This window comes from Rhinolophus sinicus, chromosome 8 (genome assembly GCF_057876585.1).
Source record: "Rhinolophus sinicus isolate RSI-liver-muscle chromosome 8, RSI-T2T, whole genome shotgun sequence".
Taxonomy (NCBI): Eukaryota; Metazoa; Chordata; class Mammalia; order Chiroptera; family Rhinolophidae; genus Rhinolophus; species Rhinolophus sinicus.
The window spans coordinates 33,653,623-33,667,140 of NC_142508.1; the positions used below are offsets into that span (position 1 = coordinate 33,653,623).

The 13,518-nt window shown below is 39.1% G+C and overlaps 1 protein-coding gene across 1 annotated transcript in view; it reads right to left on the reverse strand.

Moving 5' to 3' along the window:
* Positions 1-13,518, reverse strand: part of NLRP5 (NLR family pyrin domain containing 5) — a 42,499-nt gene that overhangs the window by 21,152 nt on the left and 7,829 nt on the right. Inside the window, exons 2-3 of the mRNA XM_088800721.1 lie at positions 12,008-12,085; positions 9,623-9,679 (exon numbers count right to left, since the gene is read on the reverse strand). Coding sequence (XP_088656847.1) covers positions 9,623-9,679; positions 12,008-12,085 — 135 coding nt within the window. The remainder of the gene's footprint in view (positions 1-9,622; positions 9,680-12,007; positions 12,086-13,518) is intronic.

Genomic DNA, 13,518 nt, shown 5'->3' on the forward strand with positions numbered 1-13,518 from the left:
TATATTAGTTTCAGGTGTACAACGTAGTGGTTATACATTTATATACTTTACAAAATGATCTCCCTGATAAGTCTAGTACCCACCTGGCACCATATATAGTTATTACAATACTATTGACTATATTCCCTGTGCTGTACTTTACATCCCATGAATATTTTGTAACTGCCAATTTATACTTCTTATTTCCTCCCCCTTTTCCACCCAGACCCCAAATACCTTCTATCTGGCCACCATCAAAATGTTCTCTGTTATCTTTGCATTTGTTTCTGTTTTGTTTGTTCATGTATTTGATTTTCTAGATTCCACATGTAAGTGAGATCATATGGTATTTGTCTTTTTCTGTCTAATTTCACTTAGCATATTGCCCTCTAGGTCTATCCATGTTGTTACAAATGGTAAAATTTCATTCTTTTTTATGGTCAAGCAATATTCCATTGTGTAAATGTACCACATCTTCTTTATCCAGTCATCTATTGATGGACACTTAGGTTGCCTCCTTACCTTGACTACTGTAAATAATATTTCAATAAACATAGGGGTGTGTGTATCTTTTCAAACCATAATTCTTTCACATTATCTTGTTTTATTTTTATCCCAGTGTTTGTCATCAACTGCAATTCTTTAATTATCATCTGTCTAGCCACTAACTTACAATGCAAGTTCCATAAGAAAAATATCTTATCTAATCTCAACATCTCCAGCATTTTCAACAGTCTCTGACATCCAATAGTTACTCAGTAACATGGGGGAAAAAAACCCTCTAATTCTGGGTCCTTACATTTGTTGGTATTACCGTGATCTTTTTAAAAAAAGACAGGAGTCTTATATGAGTGTATAAGATAATTACTAGCTCTACATAAAATCTCTCCAAATAGTGCTAAACCTTATACTTCCTTACTCTGTATCATGTCTGTGCCAAGAGCTCCAAACATCTCTCTCTAGTGCTGACCTCTTTCCTAAAATTCCAGGCTCTGATGTCTAACTCACCACCTGAAAGTGTCACAGGGACCTCACATTCAATGTATCCAAAACTTATTTCATCTTTGACCTCCAACCAAAAGTGTACTCCTCACAAGTACTCCTCATAAGTGATTAATTAGAAAAAATCTTCTATTTGTGAACTTAATTTTGAACAGCTGTTTGACTGTTTTATACATAAATCTAATTTTAGTCTCACAACAACCATCCGTGGTAGTCTATTCACCTATGAAATGGGGGATATTCACTCCTTCTTTATGAGATTGGTGTAGGGTGCCATGGCCTAGTCATAAAACACGAGAACAGCACCTGGCTCATAGTAAGTGCTTTAGGAATGTCCTCAATATTGGCACTCAGTACAACTCATCCCAACTGAAAATGGACAATACTGGCAGCCATTAGGTTTTCAAGTATTTGTCCAATGAATAATTAAGTAATGCACACCGTGCCATCACGCTATGTTGTACAGGTGGGAAAAAAGCCCAGCTTGAAGTGATTCCAGAGTTTGAAATTTAAATCATTCACTCCTGGTATAACCATCCATCAGTTGTCCAAGCAGAAGGTGGAAGCCATTCATGAAGCTTTTCTTCTGAAAACCCAAGCCCCAAGTTCTATTAAATATCTCACAAGTCAAATCACTTCTTTCCATCACCACTTCTTTCTATATGAATGTTAATAGCAGCATTATTCACAATAGCCAAGACATGGAGAGCACCAAAATGCCTATTGTCTGATGAATGGATAAAGAAAATGTGGTCTCTTCATATGATGGAATATTATTCAGCAGTAAAAATGAACTAAGTGTCGATACATGCTACAACACGGATGAACTCGGAAAACATTGTACTAAATGAAAGAAGCCAATCATGAAAGAATATTCTTCTCAGACTTCCGGAAAAATGGCAGCGTGAGGTGAGCCTCTGTAAAGCTCCCCTGGAATTTACAAAGAATTGAACAACAAAAACTCCACAAACGACTCCCTGCACAGCAGACAGGCAAGACGAAGAGGCCCACTACCGACTGAAATCACCTACAGGTGGGAGATTCGCGCAAGCGGGGCGGGGGGGGGGGGAGGAGAGGGAGAAGTGCGGAGACGGAAGCGCGCGGGCGCAGGACGCAGACCCAGCTCAGTGCTCCAGCTCGCTGCTTCCCGGAACTACTGCAGCTGCCGGAAAGGGAAGAACTCGGACTGCTAGGGCTCCGCTTGTGGCCCACAGGGCTGAGGGGGCAGCATATAACACTGCTGAACCCAACGCTCATGGCAGAGACCTCGGAGCAAAGACTGAGGGAAGAAGGCTGAAAACAGCGGTTTAAGCCCTCACTGCCGAGCAGAGAATGGAGCCTTAGGCACTGAGACTAGCCGTCCCCTCCCTACCCTCCCAGAGCTCGCCCCGCCCCCACCTGCCTGGTGCTAGAAGCGAAACAGTAGCAGTGTCAGATCAAAGGAACAGAAAATTTGCTGTTTTGAGAACTGTGGACCGCAGACACAAATTCACAGCCCAATTAGTTCCAGCAAAGGGGAGGGAGCTGTGGAAGCAGGACCAGCTGTGGTGGTGGTGGCCGCCATTGCTCTGGGCCACCTCTCACAACTCACCCTGCCCGTGGCCCCACCTATCTGGGCGGATCCCTGCAGGAGTAAACAGAACTGCTGAAACATACGGGCTCTGAATCAGGAGCGGGAAGAGCTTTGGAACATCAAAAGCTCTCCGCACACCCACCGGGACACTGCGCCCTGTGACCTAGACGAACTATTAACAGAGGAGAAGCCCGTCTCCCAGGGAATCCCTCCATTGTATGAGAAGCTGGAATAGTGCAGAGAAAACATAGCACTACCGTGTGGGAGAAGAAAAATAAGCTGCAGTTGGAGAAAAAATAAAACATTCTACCAACAAGTACTGGAAAACAAAAGAAAGACCTCTTCCTATCAACCTGTTGCAGAAGTCACTCCTGTAGATGTCTAGGAAGAGAAATAGTAAACCAGTAATCGCCATGAATAACCAAGGCAACAAGATAGCTCAGAAAGAAAGTGAAAAATCTCCAGAAAAGGCACTTAAAGATACATGATACAGAAATATGTGACTTAAGTGACAGAGAATTCAAGATTGCAGTTCTGAAAAAACTCAACAAGATACAAGAAAACACAGAAAGGCAGTTTAATGAACTCAGAAACTCAATCAAAGAACAGCATGAGCATTTTACGAAAGAGATTGAAATTTTAAAAAAGAACCAAAGAGAATTTCTGGAGATTAAGAACTCAATAGAAGAAATTAAGAATGAAATAACAAGCTTAGGTAGTAGAGTTGACCAGATGGAGGAAAGAATCAGTGACATCGAAGATAGAAACCTGAAAATGACACAGATGGAAGAAGAAAGAGACTTGAGAATTAAAAGAAATGAAAGAACTCTACAAGAACTTTCTGACTCCATCAGAAAGAGCAATATAAGAATAATGGGCATACCAGAAGGAGAAGAAAGAGAGAAGGGAACAGAGAATATATTCAAACAAATAGTCGATGAGAACTTCCCAAACTTGTGGACAGAACTGGACCCTCGAATCCAAGAAGCAAATAAAACACTTAGTTACCTCAATCCCAACAGGCCTTCTCCAAGACACATTGTATTGAAGCTGTCTAAAATCAACAACAAAGAAAGAATCCTCTAGGCAGCCAGGGAAAAGAAGACGGTAACTTACAAAGGAAAGCCCATTAGATTATCATCAGATTTTTCAGCAGAAACTCTACAAGCCAGGAGGGAGTGGAACCAAATATTCAAACTATTGAAAGAGAGAAATCATGAGCCAAGAATAATATATCCAGCAAAGATATCCTTTAGATATGAAGGAGGAATAAAGACCTTTCCAGACATACAGAAGCGGAGGGAATTTTCTAATACATGACCTGCACTACAAGAAATACTAAAGGAGGCTATTCGACCACCATCAACAGGGACAATTTGTGGCAACCAAAACTCAAAAAGGGGGAGAGTAAAGGCCTGAACCGGAAAAGGGGAATGGAGAAAGTAAGCGTGCTGAAGAAAATGGAATACTCTAAATATCAAACTTTCTTTTACATAAACTTAAGGGTAACCACTCAAAATAAATCCAGAATTGAAATATATACTGCAATAAAAGAAGAAACAGAGGGAAACATCATAGAATACCACCACACAGAAATAATAGACAACAACAAAAAGGCAAAGAAACAATGGAGACACAGCCTTACCAGAAAACTAAAGATAGAATGACAGGAAATCCTCACATATCAATAATCACCTTAAATGTAAATGGACTGAACTCACCAATAAAAAGGCACAGAGTAGCAGATTGGATCAAAAAACTAAAGCCAACCATATGCTGTCTCCAAGAGACACATCTCAGCTACAAGGACAAGCATAGACTCAAAGTGAAAGGGTGGAAATTGACACTCCAAGCAAATGGTACCCAGAGAAAATCAGGTGTAGCCATAATGATATCAGATGAAACAGACTTCAAGGTGAAAAAGATAACAAGAGACAAAGATGGACATTTCATAATGGTGAAGGGGACTGTACAACAAGAAGACATAACAATCATCAATATTTATGCCCCCAATCAGGGAGCACCGAAATACACCAAGCAACTACTAACAGAACTGAAGGGAGAAATTGACCAAAACACAATTATACTAGGGGACTTAAATACATCATTGACAGCTATGGATAGATCATCCAAACAGAAAATAAATAACGAAATAGTAGCCCTAAATGACACATTAGATGAAATGGACATCATTGACATTTATAGAGCACTTCATCCTAAAACATCAGACTATGCATTCTTTTCTAGTGTACACGGAACATTCTCAAGGATAGACCATATATTGGGGCATAAAATCAGTCTCAACAAATTTAAGAAGATTGAAATCATACCAAGCATATTCTCTGATCACAAGGCTTTGAAATTGGATATCAACTGCAAAAAGAAAGCAGGAAAAAACACAAATACATGGAGATTAAACAACATACTTTCAAAGAACGACTGGGTCAAAGAAGAAGTTAGAGGAGAGATCAAAAGATACATAGAAACAAATGACAATGAAAATACATCCTACCAAAATTTTTGGGATGCAGCGAAAGCAGTTTTAAGAGGGAAATTTATCTCATTACAGGCCTATCTCAAGAAACAAGAAAACTCCCAAATAAATAACCTCATGTTACACCTTAAAGAACTAGAAAAAGAAGAACAAGTGAAACCCAAGGCCAGCAGAAGAAAGGAAACACAAATTAGAGCAGAACTAAATGAAATAGAGAACAAAAAGACAATAGAAAAAATTAATGTGACAAAGAGCTGGTTCTTTGAAAAGATTAACAAAATTGACAAACCCTTGACTAGACTTACTAAGATAAAAAGAGAGAAGACACTAATTAACAAAATTAGAAACGAAAAAGGGGAAGTTATCACGACACCACAGAAATACAAAGGATCATCCAAGAATACTATGAAGGACTATATGCCACCAAATTCAACAACCTAGAAGAAATGGACAAGTTCTTAGAAACATATAGCCTTCCAAGGCTGAACCATGAACTACTGGAAAATCTAAAAAGACCGATCACCAGTAACGAAATTGAACCAGTCATCCAAAACCTTCCCAAAAGCAAAAGTCCGGGACCAGATGGCTTCACTAGTGAATTCTACCAAACCTTCAAAGAGGATCTAATACCAATCCTGCTCAAACTCTTCCAAAAAATTGAAGAAGAGATAGTACTCCCTAACTCATTTTATGAGGCCAACATTACCCTGATACCAAAACCTGGTAAGGACAGCACAAAAAAAGAAAACTACAGACCAATATCTCTGATGAATACTGATGCAAAAATCCTAAATAAAATTCTAGCAAACCGAATAAAACAATGCATTAAAAAGATTATTCATCACGACCAAGTGGGGTTCATTCCCAGGGCACAAGGATGGTTCAACATACGCAAATCCATCAATGTGATACATCACATAAACAAAATAAAGGACAAAAATCATATGATTATATCAATTGATGCAGAAAAAGCATTTGAGAAGATACAACATCCATTTATGATTAAAACACTTAATAAAATGGGTATAGAAGGAAAATACCTTAACATAATAAAGGCCATATATGACAAGCCCTCTGCTAATCTCATAATTAATGGAGAAAAACTGAAGCCCTTTGCTCTACGTTCAGGAACACGACAGGGCTGTCCCCTATCACCTCTGCTTTTCAACATAGTGTTGGAAGTCCTTGCCAGAGCAATCAGGCAAGAGAAAGAAATAAAAGGCATCCAAATTGGGAATGAAGAAGTTAAATTATCACTCTTTGCAGATGACATGATGCTATATATAGAAAACCCTAAAGACTCCACCAAAAAGCTATTAGAAACAATCAACGAATACAGTAAAGTTGCTGGCTACAAAATCAACGTACAAAAGTCCATTGCCTTCCTATATACTAACAATGAAATCTCAGAAAAAGAAATACAAAAAACAATTCCTTTTGCAATTGCAGCAAAAAGAATAAAACACCTAGGAATAAACTTAACCAAGGACGTGAAAGACTTATATGCTGAAAACTATAAGACATTTTTGAAAGAAATTGAAGAAGACACAAAGAAATGGAAAGACATTCCATGCTCATGGATTGGAAGAATCAACATAGTTAAAATGGCCATATTACCCAAAGCAATATACAGATTCAATGCAATCCCCATCAAAATCCCAATGGCATATTTTAAAGAAATGGAACAAAAAATCATCAGATTCGTTTGGAACCACAAAAGACCCCGAATAGCCAAAGCAATCTTAAGAAAAAAGAACAATAATGGAGGTATCACACTTCCTGACTTTGGCTTGTACTACAGGGCCACAATAATTAAAACAGCATGGTATTGGCAGAAAAACAGACACATAGACCAATGGAATAGAATTGAGAACCCAGAAATAAAACCACATAAATATGGACAGATAATTTTTGACAAAGAAGCTAAAAACATACAATGGAGCAAAGACAGCCTCTTCAATAAATGGTGCTGGGAGAATTGGACAGCCACGTGTAAAAGAATGAAACTGGACTGCCGTCTGTCACCATGTACCAAAGTTAATTCAAAATGGATCAAAGACTTAAGCATAAGACCTGACACAATAAACTGCATAGAAGAAAACATAGGTACTAAACTTATGGACCTTGGGTTCAAAGAGCATTTTATGAATTTGACTCCAAAGGCAATGGAAGCAAGAGCTAAAATATACGAATGGGACTACATGAAACTTAAAAGCTTCTGCACAACAAAAGAAACCATAGACAAAATAAAGAGGCCCCCAACTGAATGGGAGAAGATTTTTGCAAACAGTGCATCCGATAAGGGGCTAGTATCCAGAATATACAAGGAACTCATGCAACTCAACAACAAAAAAACAAACAACCCAATTGAAAAATGGGCAGAGGACTTGAAGAGACATTTCTCCAAAGAGGACATACAAATGGCAAATAGACATATGAAAAACTGCTCAACATCACTAATCATCAGAGAAATGCAAATCAAAACCACAGTGAGATATCACCTCACCCCAGTCAGAATGGCTATCATCAACAAAACAAATAGTAGCAAATGTTGGAGAGGCTGTGGAGAAAAAGGAACCCTCATACAGTGTTGGTGGGAATGCAGACTGGTGCAGCCATTATGGAAGGCAGTGTGGAGGTTCCTCAAAAAATTACAAATAGAATTGCCATATGACCCAGCAATCCCTCTCCTGGGTATCTACCCAAAAAATCTGAAAACATTTAGAGATAAAGACACGTGTGCTCCAATGTTCATTGCAGCTTTGTTTACGGTGGCCAAGACATGGAAACAACCAAAATGTCCTTCGATAGATGAATGGATAAAGAAGTTGTGGTATATATACACAATGGAATATTGTTCGGCAGTAAGAAAAGATGATATAGGAACATTTGTGACAACATGGATGGATCTTGAGAGAGTAATGCTAAGCGAAATAAGTCAGACAGAAAAAGCAGAGAACCATGTGATTTCACTGATATGTGGTATATAAACCAAAAAGAACTAAAGAACAAGACAAACAAATGAGAAACAGAAACTCATAGACACAGACAATAGTTTAGTGGTTACCAGAGGGTAAGGGAGGTGGGGGGTGGGAGATGAGGGTAAGGGGGATCAAATATATGGTGATGAAAGGAGAACTGACTCTGGGTGATGAACACACAATGGGATTTATAGATGATGTAATACAGATTTGTACACCTGAAATCTATGTAATTTTACTAACAATTGTCACCCCAATAAATTTAATAAAATAACATTAAAAAAAAAAAAAGAAGCCAATCATATATTGCATGAAGGGCCACATATTGCATGATTCCATTTATAGGAAATGTCCAGAACAGGCAAATTCACAGAGACAGAAAATAGATCAGTGGTTTCCTAGGGCTGGGGGAAGGAAGTGGGGAATGGCTGCTTGTGGGTATGGGGTTTCTTTTCCTGAGAGGAAATCCTCCTGGAATTAGATAGTGGTGACAGTTGCACAACTTGTGAATGTACTGAAAACCACTGAATTCTACACTTTAAAAGGGTGAGGTTTTTGGTATATAAATTATATCTCAATAGAAAAGCCTCAAGTGACATTTCCTCAGAGAAGCCTGCTGGCTGGTCAACAGGTGTGACTGGTCAACTCTCATTTCACACAATCATAGCACCTGGGATCTTGTCTTCATTTGATATTTTGTTTGGTTTAATTAATGTATAACTGGACTGTCAACAGTATGAAGGCAAGAAATTGTGTGTGTGTGTGTGTGTGTGTGTGTGTGTGTGTGTGTGTGTGTGTGTATTTTACTGCTACCGTGTTTCCCCAAAAATAATACCTAGCGGGACAATCAGCTCTAATGTGTCTTTTGGAGCAAGAATTAATATAAGACCCAGTCTTATTTTACTATAACATATGACTGGCTCTTTATAATATAATATAATGTAATATAATATAACATAACATTACATTACATAACATAATATAATATAATACCAGGTCTTATATTAATTTTTGCTCCAAAAGACACAATAGAGTTGACTTGTCTGGCTAGGTCTTATTTTTGGGGAAACACAGTATAGTCCTGTCACAGTTCTTCAAATGGTAGGTATTCACTAAATAAAGGTTGAAAGGAATTATGAAAAATCAAAATAAAAGGAAATTTTAAAAAAGAAATCAGCACTAGTTAAGTAATTTTGAACAAAGTACTTGACTTTTTGTTTCCATATTTAGCAGCTGTCAAACAAGCTTGTCCCGGGTACCCACATTCTGTAGCATGAACTTTGGAATTTATCTTCATAAATCTGACCACTGATAATCACAGTGAACATACATGACTTGTCCGTGGTGATCCCGGGATCTCTTAAGGGAAGCGACTGACGCACCAGAGACAAATGAGGATGAAGAAAGTGAAAGGGAACTCCCCCACCACTTACCCTCCACACACTGCTCTTCTCCCAACTTCACTCCAAGATGGCAAAAAATATTAGGTTGGTGCAAAAATAATTGCGGTTTAACAGGTTAAAAATAATTGTAAAAACTGCAATTACTTTTGCACCAACCTAATACATATATGAATAAACAAGATTTCTTTACCTTGATCTTTTGTCCCTGCTGCTGTGGAACCATCTTGTTCCATAGCTTGTGACATTTCTGGAAAAAAAAAATAAAAAGGGAAGAAGTATAAACTCCCATGCATTTAGGTGAATTATCCAAGTCAGCGATGGCACAGAGCCACTAAGTCCCTGAGATAAGCTTTGCAATGCCAGAACTCATCTTCTGACCCATCTGGAATGTGGCAACCATGGGCTCAGCTAGAGAGGAAGAGCACACATAAAATGAGCACTAGGTTCAAAATCAGAAGGTACAGGTTCTGGTCTCATTTCGGCTTTTTATTCTGGCAGACCTTTGGGCAAGTTACTAAAATGAGGGGTTAAATCTAGTGGTTAAGAACTAAGAGCCTGGAGTCAGACACAATTTAAAGGTAAATTCTGTCATTTACTACCTATAAGGTCATAGACAAGTTAATGGGCTTATGTGCTTCTCTTTGCTCATCTACAAAGCAAGGATAATAGTCTCTGTGTCGGGAAGTTGCTCTGAAGATTGCTGAGGTGATTTGGGAGAGGAATGGCACAGTCTCCAACATATAACAGCTAACAGTTATTAAAAACAGCCACTATGTGTGCTTATTAGGAAAGAGTTTCTAGGTTTTCAAGTATTTGTACATATTTGTCTTAGAATATGTGAGAATGACCTTGCCATATTTAAAGAACAGTTACAAGGGTGGGGTTAGTCTTACCAGTCACAGAAAAATCATATCACAAATGAATTGCATGTAACCAGACTGGAGATAGATTAGAGATTCAAATGGAATGATTGTGATATATAGGCTTTGGGAAGAAATGCATAGAAATGAATTGTATTTTAGAGATAGGTCTCATATGAGTTCCTGATTCATTAGGTAGAGGGTAAAGAAAGATTCGATCAATAAATAAACAGACTAAAAAATGACCAGGATTTTGTTGTGAGTAGTCCCTTAGTCCCGTGACCAACATAGAAAACACTGGAGGCAGATATATAGAAAAATAATCAATAACAGAAAGCATGTTCTTCTGAAGCACACATGTTATCCTGTAAAACACAGTCCCCATTTAAAAGGATTGAAATCATACAGTATATGCTCTCTTGGTTCAAAAGGGTAAAATTATAAATCAGTAACAGAAAGAAATCTGAAAAACACAAATATGTGGAAATTAAACAAGGCAATCATAAATAATCAAAGGGTCAAAGAAGAAATCATGAAGGAAATTAGAAATTTTGTTAAGACAAGTGAAAATGAAACATAATATACCCAAACTTATGGCATAGGGCTAAAGCAGCACTTACAGTGAAATCAAAAGCTGTCAATGTCTATACACGTAGAGTTTTGGCCATTTAGCCTCTGGGTCTCAGTGTTGTTATTGGACAAGTGGGATTATGGTTACTACTACACAGGCAGTATGAGAATTTTGAGAATGATGAGGAAGGCACTTGACATGGTGCTGACATAGGTCTCGGCGAGCGGTGGTTCTTGTGTACAATAATAATTTAGAGGGATTTCCCAAAGTGGCCTATGATAAGACTTCAGCTCCTGTCACACTGTCTCTGTGTCATACCATTGCTAAACCACCACTTTGTAATCTAGTAAAATACAACTTCATCACTGGGGAGAGAATAACCCACAGGACTTACCCTGTTAAGCCTAGATTTACATTAAACTTAGAACAACTGATAACCTCTGGGATTCTGGGACTGACACATTAATTCCTGCACCTTGATCATTTGAAGTGCTTTCCTGCCCACAGCCTGAACAAGGCTGCACCAAAGTGAGGTTGGTGTTAGAGTTCATGGACAGCACTGGCGGCTGGAAGAGTCACAAGATGCAGGCAATAGTGAAGGTAATAGTGAGGAGTGCACACTGTGTACACAAACCCACCTCTCTCCCTCTGGGTTGTGGTCTCACTGGGTTACATCCTATCTGCTGGTTCATCTCCCTTCTGCACTTGAAGTGTAAAGCTTCCTGAACTATGTCTATGGATGTATCACAAGTACACAGAGCAGTGCCTGGCACGTCGTCAGTACTCAAATGTTTGGGGAATTGTATTGAGTCTGGTTTCAGGCTACGTGGTTCTCTCCACCAAAGTCTCCAAAACAGATTATTAGGAGGGGCTTGTTTTAGTAGGGTCATAAAGTTGCCAAAACTGAAGATGGGAACCCAATGAGTTGTAAGAAAGCCTTAAGACCACAGCACTCCCTTGGACTTAGACAAAGAAAGACAACAATTACCAGATCCTCGGAACCTATCCAGTCAGCTAATTATAGGCCATTGAACTCGAAGGAACACCATGCTATCAGAAGCCATGCTTCCAGTCCTAGATGTGCCACTAACTAATCACCATGTGGCTTTAGGCATGTACATTTCTCCACCACCCTCACACTGACCTGGCTCTTCTTCCATGCTTGTTCCTTGGTCAGTCTTCATCGGTGTAGAATCTTCTGGTACTTCAACCAGTGAACATTCTGCAACAGAGTAGATGAAGAGAACGGCCTCATAGCAATTACCCAGACCAGGGATGAGAGCATGCCCTGCCCAAATTACCAAGGGGAACCAAGAAGAAACCCAGGATCTCAGTTTATTCCATGACTATCCTGTAATGGAGACAGTGGAGTCAGAGAGAAACAACAAAGATTTATAGTAAAGAGTGCTCTGATTTTGAACTTGGAAACACACATTTCAATCCCTGTTTTGCTGTATGGCCTTGGGTAAGTCATATAATGAGGAAGTATGTTATGGTTATTGTGAATTTATCTTCAAGAGTCATCCTAAATACCTCTCTTGAACTTCAGACTAGTTAACTAGTCATTAGACGCCTGTGGCTTACCCAAATAGAGGCATCTTCAACTCACAAGGTCTCCCACTGACTACTCTCCCAGGGCTATGTGCTGCAAACACCTCTCCTGGGCCAGGGCCATGGAAACCCGTCCACCCAGCTTCTGTGCCAGAAACTTGGGTATCATCCTTGATACCATATTCTCCCTCTGCATGTAGTCCTCAAAAACTGCTGTGTCTTCTTTTGAAACATCTTCCAATTCCATTTCTACTTCTTTCATTAACTGCCATTGTCACCCCAGTCCAAGCTGCCTTCATTTCTCCCATGGGAGATGAGCATGGACTCCTAACTGGTCTCTCCATATCAACTCATGACTCTTTCTGGACCGCTCAACCCTTCCACAACAATGCTGAATCACCAGTTTGATTATTTTTACCCCCACTCCTTTAAAACCATTCCATTGCTCATGCTTTGCTATTAAAATTATTTTCAAGATGCTACGTTATCTGACTTCTAGTCCATCTCTCCATCATCATTTCCTGCCACAGTCCCTCCAATTCCCCATGGGCTGTCCAGGCTATTTCTTGGTTAAATGCTGTTGTTCTTTGCTCAGACTCTTCTTTGCTACCATGCCAAATTAGCTTGGCTAACTCTTTTTCTTCATTTTTGTCTGAGCCTGAACCTTGTTTCTTCTAGGAAGTGATTCTAGTTTGTACTTCCCTCTAAACAGAAATAGGAACATCTCATATTTTTTTCTACACCATTTATTTAAAAAATTGCCCATTTATCCCTCTTCCTTACTTCACTGAAAGCTATAGATCTCTGGTGCATGACACATGTTAATTTAAAGATATACTAAATGAATGTTAAATAATGAGTCTCTTCTTTGCCATACATTAGCTCACAAACTCGGTCAGGTTGTGTAACTTGGAGAAACTATTTGAGCTTCTGCCATGGGAAGCCTGTTTTGTTGGGTAGGTTTCAGACTCAATGGCAGGGCACATAACATACAGCCTACTTGGAGTACTGACCCAGTAAAGATCAGCTATCATTTTAATTTTCTAACCCTCATTTCCTGTGAATAATATCAACATGCTTTCCACACAGGCCTTTTTGAAGCTC